Raw genomic sequence first — 21,182 nt, forward strand, 5'->3', positions numbered from 1 at the left:
TAAAATACGAACAAACAAATATTGATTTTTATATATTAGATAATGTGTGTTTCCTTAATGATATTTATCAAATGTACTGAATGGTCGCATATTACTTAGCTTACATGAAAGAGGTTGCGAACAATGCTTTGTAATATGATGTCGAATGCCGACAACTCAATAATTCAAGTGGATTTATTGAAAAATGGAAAAAATCGCTAAAACTACACGAAACACCCTTAATTTTATTATACCTCGCATAACCGTAGTGTTTCACAGAATACCATCTGTCCAAACATTCTGTCCTGGGGGACCATATTAGTTTCGAAAGACAGTGAACGTGTGTACCTACTGATCGGATTACGTCGTCATCGATGAACTTAGTCTTTCTGAAACGGAATCGGTTAAAGGTGAGTGACAGTTGACGGGTTGAATGTTAAATGTGGTTGTATATTCTTCGATATTTCGAATGAAATATTCTTCATTTCTTGGAGGCCAATCTTCTCCGCGACAAAAGAACCAAATCAAATTTAAAAAAAGTCATCAGAAATTAAGACACTCCTAAATTTAAAGTAAGCACATTGAAAATGTAACAGTAATAACAAAAAAAAATACAAAAAACATCATTTTAAAAAACATAAGAAACGTAGGTAGAAACTTTAACTCACATCTTTCACTTTCCGGGTGAATGCTTTGGCCTTTAAGCTAAGACTTGAGTTCGAGACTCACTCGGTTAAACTTATTTTCTAGAAATTTTTCTAATATGTATGTTTCTGACAGTTAAAAATTATGTCATTACTATATAATAATCAACATTCTTTAAAAACCTTATTTAATCAATATTGAATTACAAGAACATTCATAATACATTGCGAACATGTCCGATCCTAATAAAATCATATTGGCCTCCACCGAGTGGAGGTTTGTATTCATATTTTTTTTACGAGAGATGGATGTCGGCCACTTGCTCTACCTATCAGGTCCATACTCTGACTCATACACAAATTGAAAAACAATATGTGTACTTGCCACACCCAGGACTCAAACCTGGAACCCACGATGCTTAAGCCACGTGACTTTAATTGAACACAAAACAAACTGCCATTTGGAATTTGAAGTCCTCAGTTTAAACATACATATAAGAGATAATTCGGATGAATCATTGACGGATCGATAGCTGACACCAAAGCCTTCACTCGGAAAATAAAAGACGCCATTTTGAGTCCCCCTCGTCCTTACAATTTTACCACGTTTTTCTTAGCTCGTATTCTTGTTTCTCCGGTGGTTGTTTATCCAGTACAAATCTTGCAATCGATTTTTAACTTACTTCCCGACTAGCTAGACATTTGAAATTTTTAGAATATATCAGAACACAATGCCAATGCATTTTTTTATTACTTTTAGCCATCTTTAAGTAGAATTGAATTCATTTTCAGTTAACTCTGTTTTGTATGAATATTTATTTCGGTAGAAATACGTAAAAAGTAAAATACTATTATTGGTTGCTAAGGGGATGGTCCTAGCAACTAAGTTATTAATATAATAGACGTGCATTACTATGGAAATCAATATGAAATGTCAAAATGATACTAGAGAATTCTAATATATTTATACAGTACCTATTTCTATCAAGTTCAATAAAAAGTATTTATTAATACATAGAATTGTCAAGTTTATATGATTCAACAACAAATTTAAAAACGTGGTATATAAAAAGTTCTTTTTATCTTGTAATTATTATAGACTTGTTTTAATGTGTTGCTGAGTTTATAAAATTAAGTTATTTCTATAACAAAGAATCAAACATTCTTAAAAACATTGTGTATATTCAATATTGAATAAAAAATAAAACAATTATGTATACAAACAATGCATTTAATTTATTATAGGTAAAATGTTTATTATATTTACAAAATTAATATAAACATATGTAAAGAGACGGTATACATTTAATTATTACAATAAGTCAATGATATTTTAGACATAATGAGTGTAAGCCGGCTCGCACATCAAAACTCGTTTTATCTGCAACGTGTCGAATACATATATAATGTGACTTCATTGTTATTTACAAAACACACCTTTTTGCACATTTGTGGTATGCGACTTTTGAGTTTGAAAAAAAAACATATAGTGCTGCTAGCAACACAACGCATGCATTTCGGGCTGCAAGTCGAAGCCGCCAGAACGGATACGCACACCTACGAATTAGTCATTACTATACCGGCTCGCTAGGTGCCAATGTGCGTGGTCTCCATGCAATATCGGAGCAACGTTTCTACAAGGTTTGATTTATGGCTGCGCGGCAGACAGGCGAGTTTAGCGGTGAGAGCTGGCGGAGACCCGAAAAATGGCTTTATCGCATGTTAAAAAATAAGCTATTCATTCAATTAAAATTTAATAATTAATCGATAAACATTGTTTCAAGCTAAATTATCACTAAGAAAAATAATGTTATTTTATGACTATTAATCTAATTGGATTTGTGGGTGCTACATGGATCTTCAGACAGAGTGTACCTTTAAGTTAGCATCTTAAGTTTGTTTTAATACCCTACCATCCAGCATGACTTGGCAGGAAACCATTAATTTAAAACTACAATGTATCTTGCACCATAATATTGTTAAAATTACAAAACAATCGATTTATGTGAGTCAATCAAATTTCAACAGAAAGCTAATTTAGCAAAATAATATAATAATTTAATGAATCAATAATATAGCAAATTAAGAAATAATGCTGTTTGCTATGATATGCACAAAAGTTGTTTTTATGAAAATCAATCATACTCAATTATTGAAACTGCATAATTGTTCAAATTAAAATCAATTGATTATAACTTACGAAAGATTCACGCATTGCACAATAACCTGCATAAGTATGATGATCAAAATAACACAAGTAATAAAGCCGTTCTAACCTACAGTCGCATCTACAATCTCACGATTGGTAACTTTTCTCGAGACATACTTACGAAATTATTAATTGTACAATTCATTAATCTCATTGTACAAGTCTGTATTAACGATTGTATCTTTTTGATGGTTAATGGAAATAAACTGGGGCTACTTTATCACGCACAAATCCTTATACTCATTGGAACCTACCTACCCCATCTCACTCCATCCCTTACCTCAGATTTTTTTAAAACACTAAATATAGTTTAAAAATATAAAATTTTTCGCGAGATTTAAAAAAATGTGACGCCATTTATATATCTGCATTCGTGTTAATATTCGCCACACTCAAAGTGTTATCCCTGATATGAATCTTCATATGTTTTTTTAGATTACTGGGGTCATTTCCTGTGTAAATACACAACTGACATTTGAAAGGTTTTTCATTACTATGAACCATTATATGTCTCTTTAAACTGCGCGGATCTTTACTTTTGTAGTCGCACGTATTACACTGAAAGGGTTTTTCATTAGTATGTACCAATTTATGTCTCTTCAAATTAGCGGAATGACTGCATTCGAAATCGCACAAATCGCATTTGAATGGGGTTTCACCAGTGTGGACTCTTATATGCCTTTTGAGAATTCCTGACTCTTTACATCTGAAGTCACAAATTGTACATTGAAAAGGTTTCTCTTCGCTGTGTACCATCATATGGCTCTTTAAGGCAGTGGAATTTTTACATTTGTAATCACATAAAGAACACTCGAATGGGTTGACTCCACTATGAATAAGTAAGTGTCTTTTCAAGTAACGTAAATCACCAAATTTGTAATGACATAAATTGCACTCATAAGGTTTTTCACCACTATGAATGGCATTATGTCTTTTTAAATCGGCGAGATATTTTGTTCTATATTCACATACATCGCATTTGAAAGGTTTTTCTGTGCTGTGAACCATTTTATGTTGCTTTAAATTGCTTAAGTCCACACATTTGTAATCACAAAAATTGCAAATGAACGGTTTTTCTCCACTATGAACCATTTTATGTCGGTTCAAATGAGACACATGTTTTGTTTTGTAATTACACTCATCGCAAAAGTATCGATCATTTGAATCAGCTGCTTTTTCTTGTGTCAGTATAGATGGAACCTGCGGGTGAAAAAAAAAAATATTATTCTTCTCCTGAACGTATTGCAATAGTTTTCGTAGACTATCACAGCTTCGAATGACAGGAACAGACCCTAGAATCATCAGGATAGGAAGTCACCCATGGAATGCCGGGAACGAGGTAGCTGATAAATACGCTAAACAAGCCACAACAGACAAAAACCTTCGACCTACACACACATCACCTTCAGTTATGCAAAACAAAAACTAAACGAAGACACAATAGAGCTATAGTACAATAGATACACTGCATCCCCCACATGATTAATAACGCGGAAATTTATTCCAAACATAAACTCTGCCGTCATTCTTGCCAGGAACATAAAAATATCACACAGATACTAACAGGTCACGGAACACTGCGAGCCTATCTAAAAAGATTCACATTCATATCTTAAACTGTGTGGCATCATGTCATCAACGACTATTAGAAAAGGATCGATGGGCTTACCATGAAATTAGCCCCCAAAAACGAAAAACATAACAACATAAGAACACTACTGACCATAAAGAAAATTAAAGATGTACTTAAATGGAGGAATGAAATTAACTGCACATCAATGTAATTAACCCTCATAACCACTTTGTACGAAAAAGTTAGGGTATGGTTATAAAAAAAATAATTTTCACAAAAGAATGATATAGAATCTCCATAACAGGTATAATACGCTTAAGCGCAAACCACTTTGATATGCATGTCACGGTTCATGTCGCCTACTTTCACGCGGTCGCGGCGAATATTTATTCCATGGTTTCGTCATTTTGCAGAATATTTTAAACGTGCACCATCTCATAAATTCACTGAAGAATGATACTGATGAAGAGTGCCTACTATAATGTATTAGTAATTTGAAATAGTATTAATTATTCATGCTAATTTCATTTACTTTTAAAAGTTTCTACGTGTGCATACGTTAAAATTACGTTTGACATTACATCCATAGATAATATTTTTAAAAGAACCCAACTTGCAGACCGAACTAAAAGCACTCTTTACAAGACACTTGTAAGGCCAGTGCTCACCTACGCATCGGAAACCAGGACATTAACTCTGCGAAATGAACGAGCCCTGAACATGTTTGAAAGAAAAATTCTCCGCCGTATATATCCGCCGATCAGGGACGGCACCAATTGTAGGAGAAGATATAATGCTGAGCTCTACGGGATGTACGAAGTTTGCGGCGCAGTTCAATCAATTAAGATTGGGAGCCTGCGAAGGCTAGGTCATGTGCACCGTATGAATGACAATGAACCGGCAAAGAGAGTGATGTCCAAAAATTCAAAAGGGCGTAGAAGAAGAGGCAGGCCAAAGATTCGCTGGTTGGATGGAGCTGCCAGTGACTGCCGTACTCTGGGGGTACCGAATTGGAAAGCGGCCACGCTGGATAGGGACAGGTGGAGGGAGCTGTTGGTGGAGGCCAGGACCCTCACCGGGTTGTCGCGCCCCTGATGATGATGATGAACTTGTAGACCATAGATAATAGACAACATTCTCATGGAAAATACATAGTGCCAACCGCTAAAATAAATCGTGATTTTGACATAACATTCGAAAAGTGCAGGCATTTGGAATATGATAAAAACGTCATGCAGCCGATGCAGTGCAGTTGAACGTGAAGTGCCATCATTCTTGATTTAATGATTACGGCAGATTTTGCCAACTGAAAATGTTCGTTTAAAGGTTCACAATGTGCTACGGGATGGGAGCATCAGTTTAGATAACATTTTAAAGACCAGGAACAACGACATTACACACTTTTTTCCCATAGCGGCAGCCCGTGACAGTAGGCGACAAGCACCGTGACATGAACCTCAGTTTGGGTCGCGCTTTAGAAGATGTCGACATGAGAATGTCGGTGTGAAACATTGCTATTTGGCCGATTGAAATTAAGTCCAAGATGACAATTATTAACGAAATGTCAGAGATCTAATAAATTTCCGACTAAGATATAGACTTTTTTTTCCCTCCACCACCCGCCACGTCTCCATACCCGTTATGCAGACGTATACCGTGGCATAACGAACGATAGGCGCTCTTCAAATTTGTGCCGAAAGTATCCCAGGAGCAACTTCCCAAGATCTTGGTTGGCGTGCATTAGAGTGTGCGTGATCCCTACTTCCATATAATGTATTATGGTCAATTCTCGATGAGAAGACATTTTCGCTCGCAGTAAAATGCCGCAGACTTTTTAAAACCTGAGAAATTTTCCCTCGTCGAGTCGGGCTGACTTGAGAAGCTCTTCCCTTTCGACCGACATATGGGGACACTCCCAGAAGATGTGATCGGCATCCTGCAATTAGCCACATAAGCAAGTCGGAGACTCTATTAGACGAAGCTGATAGAGCTTGGAGGCAAAACCACCGTGTCCGGTTAAGAACTGAAAAGTCCAATGGTCTGGAGTCAATCTGGTTATCTCCATGCGCCACTTTATATTAGGAAAAACAAATGCGTTTGTCTGCCCTTGGAAGAAGTGGTCCATCGCCCCTGCCACGCACGCAGCACCGTGTCATACGCCAGGTCGCGTACAATAACTTTTCGAGCGCACCGGCTCATGGATCCAAGCCCTAAAGGTGACGATATAAAGATACCGCCAACCTCCGCCCCCAGACCTTCGAGCAAGGCGGTCGTGGCACCATGGACTTGAATGTGCAGGTCTAACGGAAGCACTCCATATAGACTAGTAATATTATATATTATGCAATCCAGTATCATGGCTCCTTCTTGCGGCGTAAAAGATGTTCGTTGATGGAGCCATTCTTCGTTTTCATGTAGGGAATATCATAACTCTGTTTTTCCCTTAATAATGACACGATTTGATAAAATACACGTTCAAAAGATTAACAATACCTGATATGAACATCCGGGTTGTGAATCTTCTAATGCTGGAATTGTGCCTTCAACAAATTCACCCTTGAAGCCGTCTAGCTGACAATCAGTTTCCGATTTTATATTTATCTGGCCAGAGTCCTGAAAAAATCAATGCATTAATGACCATATTATTATGTATTTTCGTCATCTTCCACATAATTCCCATAACACTTCATGATTAAATCAGATGAAATTAGAATTGAGATTAAAATAGTTTCCACTATTTTAACCAGTGACGTCCCTAGACAAAATGCCGCCCCTAGGTAGTGCCAAAATGCCGCCACATTTCTTTATACAGTACTTTTTATCATCCTTTCATGACTCCAATATCTAAGAATTGTGTTGTATGGATGCATTACTAACAATAACAAGATATAGGTATCTAGTTATACTACTAAATCTAACTTAAATACCATCTCTGCTTCAATAGACAATATTGCGAGTCTACAGTTTCAGATAGGTACATTTAAAAATACACCTAGAAACTTCCATAACTCGCGAGTTACTGTGAAGAACGTGACGTCCATGGACAATGGAAGTAAACTAGGCATCGCGAACCCGACAAAAAAATAAAGTCCTGTTGAAAATTGTATAGTACTTATCTAATTAATATCTACATATATATTGTTTCCAATCGGTGAGCTGATTTTTTTAATGGAAAGATATTTCCTTTATTACTAAGTTTAGGTAGATTTCTATAGGTATATACCTAATGATTCTCCTCGATTTGCCGCCCTTTGAGTAACTGCCGCCCCCAAGCGACGCTCAATCTACCCACCCCCACGGGACGTCACTGATTTTAACCTACGCCTCATCTTTTGGTTAGTCCATTGCTCTTAACTATTCACTATAATACATAAATTAAATTTATGGTATTTAAAATTTTGAACGATTTTACTTTAAAACTATTAACTACATTTATAATGTTTTACCGCTCGTTATGGCTACGAAAATAAAACTCTGTGCACAAGTTTCAAATGTTAACGCAGAATGTTACCAGCCGAGTGGATGACGGTCTCGTCCGATCACTGAAATTAAGCAACATTGCGCGCGGATACTTGTTGGACGGGTGACCTTTTAACGTTCGAATCCCACAGCTGACAAATATTTTTATATTTTATTATTTTTCAACGGTTTTAAACTCAATTGTCAATTACAAAGAGAAAGTTCGCAGACAAAATAATTTTAATTATTACATGTTATTTTTTGACGCAATAATTATTAGGTAGTTCATGGGCTGACAGGGCTCTAGCCTAGGGGCCCGGCGTGGCGAATCGACCAGATTAATGGGATAACAAACAACTAAAATTTGCTCTAATACTAAAAAGTCTATTTTACTTTGGGGTGATTACCATTTTAGAATATATGGTTTGATGCAGTTTTTGGTCGTTACAGTCATGTTGATACTCGACAATTCCTCCATTAATTATTCCATTAATCGATGTGTTCGCAAAAATCGCTAAAAATGCACTGAATATTATTTGACCTCAAACTCCATTTAGAAAACGCTACTGTCGAGCGTCATACTGCCTTTAACATAAGCAATAGATGGGGGGGGGGCACCAAAGATCCTGGCCCGGGGGGCCGCTTAAGGATGTGGGGGCCATGAGGTAGGTACATTATTCTTTTTTTTTGGTAGATTTTCAGTTTGATACGTAATTTGGTGGTTTCATGGAGGTATAGTGTTTAAAAAAATGTACCTTGGAGGCGCCCCGGGTATCGATCCCGGTAATGTAATAGGTATATAATTTGAAAAAAAAACTCCATTATCTATATTTTTAACACAATCCTTGGTACAGTGGTGTAGGTGCATAGTAGAATACAATCACTTTTAAAAACTAACCTCAAATGTATGGCTGGCATCGTCAGCAATCTCTTGTTTTATATAAATGTTGGCGTTCAGGCCGCTTGGATGCAATACTGGCACATCAAACCAATCCTGCCCTTTTGCATCGGCTTCTACATCATTAACTTCGCGTTTTACATTCATTTTATGTCTTTAAAGCAAAAATGTGTGAAAGGGTCTTGTGGCTTGTGGACAGATTGGCAGCCGTGGTACTAGAATCTTCACCATAGACCAGTGTTGCCATCTTTATATTGCCACTGAATTATTAAAGTTTTTTCCCAAAAATTAAGCTAACTACGCGATGTCATCCGATAGAAATGTTATTTATAATAAATGATGGTAAATTTTTAATGTTCGAGACAATCAGAGGCCGACTAGATTGTAATATTTCAATACGAATTTCGATGTACTAATGCCAATACCCCGTATCTAACTTACTTATATGAAGAAAATTACTTCTTGATGTAGATAGGTACTAAAAACAATAAAAATACTGCCCATCGATTACAAAATTCCCATATCTGTAGTGTTTTAAAAAAATGATACAGCCATTTTAGTATTTTCCCGTACGTAACTGAACATTGCATACATACACCTGTGATAGCCCGTAAGTAGGTACTACCTAGCTGTCAAGCGTGTTGCATGAATGCATGACGTGTGTTGAATTCAGCTTGAAAAGGTCACTTTTGACTTGGTATTTAAAATGTAAAATAGCAGGTACCTAATACCTATAACAAATTTGGATATTTATCTTTATTTATATAGGTACATACGTATGTCACATTTTATTGGATGGTATCATTACCTATATAAGGCATTTGTGCTTTACTTTACCTAGGTAGGTACCGCTTTTGACGTTACGCGTTATTCTACAACATGTGTGAACTAATAACAGTCAGAAACGGCCAAAGAGATTGGACTCCTCTTTTGATTGGAGTTTTCAATGTCTTTGGATACGGCATATTAAAATATTTAGTTATTTCACTTACGGGTTATTGACATTAGGCGATCGATTCACAGTCAAGAACATTATTCAAAGTGACATCTCTAGCCGAGAATCTATCGTCACGGCTGTCAATCTATCTACTTGCCTAATATAACATTAAACAAGCCAGCGTCTTTACTTTTTGACACATAATATTTGATTTAAATCCATAGAATGGATATAAAACTTGAACCAGGTGAATTCGAAGCTGATGCTGACGGACAGCATTGGTTTGATGTACCAATATTGCGTCAAAACAACCAGGACACCGAGATTTATATAAAACAAGAAAATGATGCCAACTGCACTTTTGAGGTTAGTTTTTTAAATAATAATAGGTATCTAATTGTTCCGGATTTATTAAAGCCCTGTTGACACGGTCCAAGTACGATCCAAGTACGCTTGGACCGAGTGCCATCCAAGTGCACTCGTATGAGACATCTTCATACTAATTATTATTCCCATCCAAGCTACTTGGACCGCGTCCTACTCATCCAAGTTAGCTTGGATTGGAGTGATAAGTGTTAAGCTGTCACTTGGATGGCACTCGATCCAAGTGTAGGTACTTGGATTGTATTTGGACCGTGTCAACGCGGCTTTACCAATCGGCCATTTGAATTTCAATGGTACCTATTGTACACCCTGTTGAAGCATTTCATAATAAAATACCTACGCTTATGCTATGATAGGCCAATGTTTACATTTTCTGATATCGATCAACTGCAACATCTGCAAGTAATTTCGGTAAAGTGCCGCAGACGATGTCATGAGATTTTATAACTTTCATTTTAGACTAAACCAAACATAACCAAACCTACCCTAACCTAACATTACCGTATATTATAATCTTTGTTTGTGTTAATGATGCATTAAATGTATGAAAATTTCAAAATTAACAATAAATTATTGGATCGAAAAGCCTATGCGCCGACAGAAGAATGTATTTATTACAATAGTGTAGGTTAGTGACGTCCCGTAGGGGTAGGCAGATTGAGCGTCGCTTGGGGGCGGCAGTTACTCGAAGGGCGGCAAATCGAGATTTGGTATAGAAATAGCTAAAAATATTTTGTTTACATGTTGTACCTACCTACAATAATAGCTTTGTAAAAATGGTGCGGAAATAACAAATCTGTGTTTTGCCAAATGGTACAAACCAAATGTGTCAGAAATATCAACCAAATACGACATCAGACTTTGATGATTTGGGTAAATGCTTAACTTAAGTAATTATATTTATTCGCTTTTTATATCTAAATTTAATTTTGTATGCTTTATTGATGTATATTTTGTTGATTATGTATCAATACAACACATTTCCTATATACTGGAGTCATGAAAGTGTGATAAAAATACTGTATAAAAATGGGGTTGCTTTTTGGTGCTGCCTAGGGGCGGCATTTTTCCTAGGGACGTCACTAGTCTAAGTACATAGAATAAACTGTTTTCGTAAAAAAAAATCATAAAAGCCCATGACATCTGCGGCACAGTTTCCGTAATTTACTTAAAATTCATTCATAATCATTGTTAGAGTACCTATTGAATGAATAATAATTGGTCTGTTACTGATACCTTCCATGATAACAGTCCATTGAAACATTAAAATGTGTTACAGGGTGTAAGTAATAAATTTGACATAGTGTGTGGAGACGATGATGGTGTATGTAGAGATAAAGTCATAGTGGATGACCGAGTTTATTTATCTATACAAGTATAAATACCTAAATACAATGAAAGAGTAATGCTTTAAACGCGGGTGTACTGATGCACTGATGAGATTTACTATATTATTGAACTGACTGGAAATGTACCTACCGAGATGTTAATATAACTGTGACTAGACTCGAGATGAGTAATGCTCCAAGTGACGGACTCGATGTGAGTGATCCTCCGAGTGATGGACTCGAGTGGAATGATTAGTTATTTTCCTTGATATTTATACAAATGCATTCCATACATTACATGATACTTTGTCAAAATTAAACAAAACATAATAGACCCACTGAACTAGTTATGATTGAGGAAATGCTGAAGATCGCTTCCGCTCCATTGCTTTGATTTGACAACAATGCATACATATTTAAGTGTGTTACCCTTGCTATGTTGAGTGGTATAATTACTACAGTTAAATTGAACTTTGCCAACATCTATTTCTATCATGTATAATCATGTGCCACTTTTACTGCTGGTTGTCTGTTCCATCCTTTTTTGACCATTCGAAGAAAGAATTTATGCTAAATATCTTCCAAGAGTGCATGAGGGCCAATGACAAGAGTGTAGTGTAAACAGTACTGTACTATAGAAGGAGCATGTCTCACACAAGGGGTACCAATAAAGCAGTAACCGGGGGCCCGGCGGGGGGGGGGGTCGACCAGTTAAGTGAGATAAACAGACACCACAAATTTGCTTTAATAGGAAAAAAATACTTTACCTAAAAATATTAACATTTTAAAATATATGGCTGTATGTTGCAGTTTGGTGAGATATGATTGATATAATTAAATGTTAAAAATAATAAAAATGGCGATTTACCCAATATAGCGAATGGCCGCATGTTACTTGGCAACCATATGAGGGGGTTACGATTAATGTTTTATAATATAATGTCGAGTGCCGACAACTCATTTATTCAAGATGATTTATTGAGAAAAGGTACACGCAACACCCTTAATCATGGCCCCCCACATCCTTAAGCGGGGCCCTAGGCCAGGATGTTATCCCCCCCTCCCTACTTATCGCCAATGTTAAGGGCAATGTGGTGTTCTATAATAGTGTTCCCCAAATGGTACTCCGTGTATTTAAACGATTTTCTATATTTTTAAATAAATCCCCTTGATTTGTCGGTACTCATATCATATTATCGGTCGGTATCATGTTATCAACCACTGGTCGCGACCCCCTCTTGTGGTAGCCAAGTAGCATTCGACCCTTCGATATTGGATAAATAACGATTTTTATTATTCTGGAAACACTACAAATAATTGTAATATAAAATGATACACGTGAATTATCATGTAGTTACTTATATATCAATTATTATATTACATCAAATAATTGTATTCCCATGTTTTTTAATGTTAATTTTGATGTAGTAGTGTAGCGCCACAGGTGATTTTTTTGTAATATAACAAACTTCTGGTGTGTGTTTATCTCACAACTGGTCGAGCTGCCACGCCGGGCTTCCAGCCTAGAGCCCTGTCAGCCCCCCCTTTTTGGGTGCCATGCCCTTAATTATACCTCGCAGAACCGTACGGTTTCGCGGAATAACATTTAGAGAACACTATTGTATAACCCCAAACTGCCCTTAACCTTGGTGATAAGCAAGGGGCCCGCTTCAGGATGTTTAGGGCATGATTAGGAGTCAAACCCCTCAGATGATACGCCAGTTTATTATGGACTGCGAGGTCTTCAAAAGATTTTCTTTATGATATTATACAATGATGTGTTGTTTTTAGGTCCCTCAAACGAACCCTAACATAAAAACTGAGATTCATTCCCTACGCGTCGACTTCAAGGACGAACCTGTTGAAGACATGATAACGAAAGTCAATTATGAGGATCCACAACCTGGTTGCTCATATTCTTCACGCAGTCCAATAAATGAGGTGCCTATTACTTTAGTATTAAAAAAATGTCGGCTGACGGTTCTTAATAGAATTTAAATTTTTGTATTACTATTTCATTGGAGTATTTTTTTCGTTTCGGTTTTCGCCTTTTGGTATATTATGACACACTGACGCCGAATGGCAAAACCTGGATCGAAAAAAATACCCAAATGGTTTATATCAATTAACTATAATTTATATTTTATTTTAAATAGAGCCCGTGTAATAGTATAAATAATTGTAGTCCTCTACAATCGTGTATTTTTTATTTTATTACAGTAATATTTACTGATAGACACCTCTACAAATGGGGTTTTCATTTCAGTTTGATCCCCTGTCAACTTAAAAGAATCATCCAAAAGCTACAGATTTTTAAATATATTGTTATTGTATACAAGGTACTTGTATTGTATTTTGTACAATTTGTACGATTGTACTTTGTTAGAGAGAGAATTAATTATGTTCGGTCTCACTCACCCCAAAGTATTTGTTTTATCAGATCTCGCATCTTTCGATAACTTTTTCAGTATAACTGGAAGCCTGTATTCTACTACGATCAGCCACGGTGGAAACCTAAGATTTTTGTAGGAACTCAGGGTATAAATAAATAAGCCTGTTTTACACGTGGCACTGGTGTTCTCACACATAAGTCTACAACCACTCGATACTGCAGTAGCAACTGCAACCGCTAAATAGCTAATATATCGAACATACTTAATTTTGAAAAACACTTGCTGAGAAAATGTAACCAATAGAAAAAATCTTTTTATGAAAAAAGTAAGTCACCCCGGCAGGAAATCAAACCCTGCATCTTTCGGGTTTACGCACCATTCGCGCATTACCTCTATGCTACGCGGTGACATACTAATTGCGACAAATTTTAACTATTGGCCACTTTTAATACCCACTCATCAGCGCTCTTCTAAACCAAGCTACTTTGGCAATCGGTTTTTGTTTTATTAAATCAAAGTAGATTAGAGAAAGTTGACCTATTACTTCAATCACTAACCGACGTCGTGGATTTCTCCAATATTTTATATGATGTAACTTACTTGAACTTGCTAATAATTTATAATTATCTATTTCTTTTATTGAACGAATAATTCACAAGATTTCTTACTCTTGAATAGAAGAAACAGTTCATCATGTCTTTGACGTCAGAGCCAACGTTACATGTCCACCCTTTTGAAAGAGTCCCATTTCGTTTCTTGTATTATTTATATGAACGCATCAGTCGCGACTGAGTCGACGCCTGATTTCGTTTTTAAAATCAGAAATACAAACAATGGAGACATAAAAATGGCTGCAATAATTAAAAGTGTCTCGGCAGCTCGACAAGTGAGCTGCTGTGTCCGTAGTACGAGACACTAGTGTCTCCATCTGAACGGCGCCCATTCATTTATGTGTAAATGCAGCGTCTCGAGACACCGGTGTCTCGTGTGAAACAGGCCTTAAACATGATGACATTATTATGTAAAATGTGATTATCGATTTTAGGCAAGAGAACGGTGGCTGGGCTTTTCACTTTGAATAATTGAATTGCACGAAAGTTGATCATTTATAAAGATTTCACTCATGTTTATATTTTTTAGTTACTTGCTACGAGCAGTGCCGCTAATAATACAGAGCTCGGAACGCCATGGATGGATGCAAAAGTACAACGACCTAGTGGAGATATACAGATTGATGAGCAAGATATTAAAAATGACATATTGGGGTATAATATAAGTTCACCAACAGTAGACGGCACCTCCGGGAATGAGAAAGTCAATATTAGTCAATCGAATGTCAAAGACTTGCGTGAGGTTGATAAAACTAATGATGAAATAGGAAAGATCAAGGTCCCTACTACAGATTTAAAGCCATTTAAATGTGATGAGTGTAATTTCGCATGTGCACGTTCTGATAAAATAAAATTACATAAAATGACTCATTCTAGTGAAAAGCCATTTAAATGTGATCAGTGTAATTACTCATGCATACGATCTAATCAGTTGAAATCACACAAAATGACTCATTCTGGTGAAAAGCCTTTTAAATGTGATGAATGCAATTTCGCTTGTACCAGAGCCGATAAAATAAAATCACATAAAATGACACATTCTGGAGAAAAACCATTTACATGTGATGAATGTAATTTCTCATGTGCACGATCTTCTAGCATGAAACAACACAAAATGACTCATTCTGGTGAGAAGCCATTCAAATGTGTGGAGTGTAATTACTCATGTGCACGATCTGATATGATGAAATTACACAAAATTACTCATTCCGGTGAAAAGCCGCTTAAATGCGAGGAGTGTGATTATTCATGCATACAATCTGTTCACATGAAGTCACATAAAATGACTCATTCTGGTGAAAAACCATATACATGTGGCGAATGTAATTTTTCATGTGCACGATCTGATGTGTTGAAATCACACAAACTGACTCATTCTATCGACAAGCCTTTTAAATGTTTTGAATGTAATTACTGTTGTTCGCGATCTGATACCATGAAATTACACAGAATGACTCATTCCCGTGAGAAACCTTTTATATGTGGAGAATGTGATTTCACTGCCATACAATCTGGTACCATGAAGAGACATAAAATGACTCATTCTGGTGAAAAGCCATTTAAATGTGATAAATGCCCGTTTTCGTGTCGACAATCCGGCCAAATGAAATTACACAAAAAGATTCATCCAGTTGAAAACACTCTTTAATGTGTGAACTTAGTTAATGATTGATTTGACATTATCACTGGCCTTCTTCGCTCTTAGGCGGAGATTCTAGACCTAGACAATGACAAGGCCAAGAGGCGGGGGTGGGGAACAGAAACGCACGATGTAGGTTTATCAAATGATGGTATTTAATACCTATATATCAAATATATATAAAACAATTTACAAGCAGTAGCTAAAATGCGGTTGGCTTGCTGGAGCGCAAAAGAGCAAAAACAATAAAGCAGTATGGAGCTATTACACAGAAGGTCGAAGTTTTCTAATTGCAGTGCTTGCTGCTTGCAATTGCTGTGGCAGGCGGTAGTTTAAGGGACAGTGGATGGTTCGCTCAGTTTCTTTACGGTGGTCTCCCATGGCTCCCATGGAAGACCTTCATCTGGTATCAACATGCATACAAATACGTTAAATGAAATTTCTTTAAATGACTTATTCTGGATGAAATGTAACCGATTTGTAAAATACCGTAGCAAGACCGTATCTAAATTCAAAAATTACCTTGTAATTTGATGTATTTTACTTCTCATAATTATGGAATATCTTAAAACGAAATTATAAAAGTCATTATTGTGGAAAACTAATAAAACTCAAATTTGATAAAGTATAAGACCCGTTTCACACGAAACACCGGTGTCTCACGTTACTCCATTTAGCAGAAATGAATCAACGATGTGATGTAACCATTGTTTGTATTTATAATTTTGGACGCGAAGATTTCTATTGTTGACTTATTCGCTACTGAAGCGTTCATATAAATAATACATGAAAGTAAATGGGACTCGTGCAAAACATGTAACTTTGGTTCTGACGTCAGAGACACATGAGCTATTCGGTGGCTGCCATAGCTACTGCAGTGTAGTGATTGGACAGTTTGGTATCTAGACATCGGTGTCCCTTGTGAAACGTGCCTAGCTTACTCTTTCACAATTTATCGTAAAAAAAACTATTTAGATTAAAATAATAAACATATACTTAGTAGAAGTATTGTTGAGATACTCTTACAGTTTACCACATAATTACTTTCGTTACAATTAATAAGGGTTTATGGAAATAGTGTTTATATAATATAAGTGTTTATATAATATAAATATAAGTATACGAGCTGTGAAATATCTTGCTTTCAAGTTTGGATAAGTATCAAATGTAACATATTTAATGAATAAATCTTATTTTATATAATACGGCGTTTTCTTCTTGGTCGTGCACTCATGGCTGAGGATCGTGACCACATTTAAATTTCGCCATCCTTTGAGCGACCAAGACTTTCCATCCTTCTCGATCTTCCGCTTCTCTCAGGGCAGAATGGATGGTGCCCCGCAGTCAGCTCTTTCACTTGGTCGCTCCATCGCGCAGACGCTCTTCCTCTGCTTCGCCTTCCCTGGAGGCTACCCAAAACTACCAGTCTCTCCAGGTTGTCCCGTCCGCGCCTGATAATATGTCCAAAAAACTGCAGAATTCTTCTCAGACATATCGTCGAGAGCCGTTCCTTTATCTTTAGTCCCTGGATGATTGACTGGTTCTTCCTGTGCTCCGTCCAAGAAATGCGAAGCATTCGGCGCCAACACCACATCTCATAGGCATCACGACTTGACTCCGTATAGGAATATCGAGAACACTAATGTTTGCACAAGCATCATTTTTGTGGTAATCGAAATTCCCCGATCCTTCCATATAGTGTTAAGGCGTGTCATCGCACTTTTTGCAATTTGTGTGCACCTTCTTATTTCCGCTTCGCATCCGCCCTTTACGGCTTTACCCTTCTTTAAATTAATGTACTCGTACCTACTACAAATTAACTATTTCTTTTATTCAACGAATAATTCACAAGATTTAAGAATGTACCATTCTAATTATTGAACATACATAATTTCGAAAAACACTTTCTGAGAAAATATATTATAACCAATAGAAAATGATTCGAAAATAGGTGATTAGTATGTCACCGCGTAGCATAGAGGTAATGCGCGGATGGGGCGTAAACCCGGGAGATGCAGGTTTCTATTCCCTACTGGGGTGGCTGACTTTTTTCAAAAAAGATTTTTTCTATTGGTTATAATATATTTTCTCAGAAAGTGTTTTTCGAAATGATGTATGTTAAATAACTACAAATTCTTAATTGGTTACCATTCGCTATGATTAATAGTTTGTCGAAGAGAAGGGTTACTATAGTCGAACAACATCTTCGTGGCTACGTGTTAAAACTGTGAACTAACAAGTTCCTCCCATTTATTCGGCGACAGCGCCTTCCGGCTCGTGCCTAAATCTTCTTGTTGGACAGTACAGTGCCACAAATTTATCTTTCGAATTGATGGGGGAGCCACAGTCGAAAACTATCCAATCTAGACTCGCAACTGACCAGAATCTAATAGTGAAGTGACGTATTCAATATGGAGTCATAGCAATTCCATTTTTTTTCGCTCTACAGAAATGTCTGTGGGACTGTACTCCGTGTAACTTTAAATCGTGGTACCTACACAGTGACGTTCCTAGGCAGAATTCCTTTTCATTATTAGTCTCAGATGTATGCATTTTTTTAGTTAACTACCCACCCATTTTACTACATACCTATGTAAGTACCAGATATTTATTTTTGCATATTATATCTTTAAGGCGATAGATACATCAGTGAAACGGCAAATAATTTTCAAATATAGGCGCGAAGAAATTTTGGACTCGCTGGCAGTCTGAGAGCGAATGTCGAAGTGTCAATACGTCATTTTGTTTCGTGATAGCGCTGGGGTATTATTTCTTAAATCGTGTAACGATGACTAAAAACGTTACCCATTTACTTTAAAAAGAAAAGATGTCAATGAATATATTATTATTGTTACTAATATAACAATAAACAGAACATTAAATGGACGCATGTTGGATTTATATGACAAATTAAAATTCGGTCGACATGCGTCATTTGCACCCGCGACCCGCAATCCGCACATCGCATAGCCACGATCTTTTTAGACCATGCCTCAACTGAGTTATAGCCTTAATACATAATATATATTCTCAACTCTAACTCAAATGGAATATCGTAGGTATATAATGTGTATACTCATATACACATTATATACCTACTGAGGATTGCAACATTTCCACAAAACTTTCTTTCGAACGATATTTTAGGCAGATGTAAGTTTTTAGGAGGTCCCTTCGTAAAAAATAATCATTTTCTATAGACCGCCATTGGGTATTACAATACCTACAAAAATAAAATAAGTTGCCAGGTGCTTTTGCTTCCATTATAGTTGTAACGAAGAAGTCAGCACTTTATAGTGAATCAACTGCATCGTATCCTTTATGAAAACCGCCACAACAAGTTGTAGGGTTTTTTTTTCAAACTAAAAATTCCAAACCGTCCAATCTGTGGGGCTCCATTTGCCAACGTTACGTGTGTTTTGTAAATAATGATGACGTCACATCGACGTATTCGACACGTTGCAGATGGGCGAGTTTTGATGTGAGAGCAGGTTACAATTTGGTCACTTACACAGACGCCACTAAAAAATAAAAATGTTTAGCCTAATGCATTTCAACAGGTTATTAAATATATTTTTCCCATGTATGTGTATTTCTAAATAAATATTTTAAATACAATATACTTACTTATTATAAAGATAAGTGTAACATATTATGTAATATTTCTTTTATTTTGTTAACTGTCAATTCATGGTGGAACTGCATTATATTGTTGTTTTTATTTAATAAAACGCAATTTTTATGTCGTACTTATTCCACTTTTAATCAAGAGATTAGGACCGGTTTCGTCCGCCTCAGAGAGACATTTTGTGTGGAAATTTAGAGGGACAGTTGAAAATGTCCCTCTTAGGTGGACGAAACCGGTCCTAATCTATTTATTAAAAGTGGAATAAATACTTAATAAAAATTGCGTTTTATTAAATAAAAACAACTATATGTAATATTATAAATTGTATTAATCTATGGACAATATATTATAAACAACGTATTATTAATGTATGTGAAGTAGCAAGTTTCTGCTAAATTAACAGTTTTTATTAAATGAAAGTAGTAAACCTACGAATAACCTGAAAATACTGAGATATATACCCGAAAATATCACAATTGAAATTTATTGGGTAAAGCATATTGGCGCAATACCACTGGATATATGGGTTCAAATCCCATTAGCCGTCGTATTATTTTCAAATGTGATTTTTTTCGAGTGAATATAATAGGATATATCTCACGTTTTTAAGTTATGCATGTTCAATATATGGAATGTTACATTCAATTTCAATAAATAATAGAATTTGCTGAAAATTCTAGTTTTAATACGCAATTAATTCTTCTTTTTACACCCTATCACGTCCCAACATTGAGGCATAGAGCAAGCACAAGTTGGCGCCACTTCACTCGGTGTAGGAACCATACGAATAAAAGAAGATAGAATGAAGAAGACGAAGTTAGTTTTTATAATTCAGAAACCTTAGCAGGTGTGCACACAATAACTCACCAAAGTTTTATTGTAATCAGATTAATGGTATAGGTAGAGTGTACATATAATTACATATATTTAGTTAGTGGCTGTCTCTAGTTTATATTTTGTCATTATGCATTTTTGAATATTTGTAAGTTGGTAAAACTGGTCCTGATTATTCATAAAATCTGTGAAAAAAGTATTAAGTCAATATGTACATATTTAACGTTTTCAATGGTAAACTGTAATTATTTTATATCAAGTAATTTTATAATTAACAATTGGGACAGTATGATGAGACACCACGCAGAAATTGTCAATATTCACTTGCTGTTTTTGGCGTTCGATATTGACTTTCAATGTTTCTTTTCTTCGTAAACACTTTCTTGACTCATTTGGCTTACATTTCGGCATATTATTCAGTTCAACATTCATTATAAATATTGAAAAACACTATTGACCTACAGAGCGATCAACGCGAAATCACTTTAATTTTGTTCAGGCAGACATATTGAAATCCGTATCACATGACCATCAGAGCAGCCGCTGATTGGCTTATTCATTTTAGGGGGATTTGAAATTCACATGAAAACTGTTTTAAGGGGTTTTGAAATTGAAATGATAATAAATATTGAGGGTTCTAGGACTTTTTTGAAACTATAACTTTGT

The 21,182-nt window shown here is 36.0% G+C and overlaps 2 protein-coding genes and 1 long non-coding RNA gene across 3 annotated transcripts in view; 2 read left to right on the forward strand and 1 right to left on the reverse strand.

Moving 5' to 3' along the window:
• Positions 1 to 21,182, forward strand: part of LOC147076245 (RNA polymerase-associated protein CTR9 homolog) — a 578,712-nt gene that overhangs the window by 476,833 nt on the left and 80,697 nt on the right. The gene's annotated exons all lie outside the window — the stretch shown is intronic.
• On the reverse strand, positions 1,908 to 8,948 carry LOC147076267 (uncharacterized). The gene is made up of 3 exons (XM_085941224.1): positions 8,763 to 8,948; positions 6,899 to 7,018; positions 1,908 to 4,032 (listed from the first exon to the last, which is right to left on the reverse strand). Exons 1-3 carry the CDS (start codon positions 8,907 to 8,909, stop codon positions 3,190 to 3,192), a joined length of 1,110 nt encoding a protein of 369 aa, XP_085797350.1. The 5' UTR covers positions 8,910 to 8,948; the 3' UTR covers positions 1,908 to 3,189.
• LOC147076268 (uncharacterized) lies at positions 9,891 to 17,112 on the forward strand. The gene is made up of 3 exons (XR_015069599.1): positions 9,891 to 10,065; positions 13,203 to 13,352; positions 14,945 to 17,112. It is a non-coding gene; the product is annotated as an uncharacterized LOC147076268 (long non-coding RNA).

This window comes from Rhyacophila brunnea, unplaced genomic scaffold (genome assembly GCF_057557595.1).
Source record: "Rhyacophila brunnea isolate RB1 unplaced genomic scaffold, BYU_Rbru_1.0 scaffold_13, whole genome shotgun sequence".
In the NCBI taxonomy this organism is placed as follows: Eukaryota; Metazoa; Arthropoda; class Insecta; order Trichoptera; family Rhyacophilidae; genus Rhyacophila; species Rhyacophila brunnea.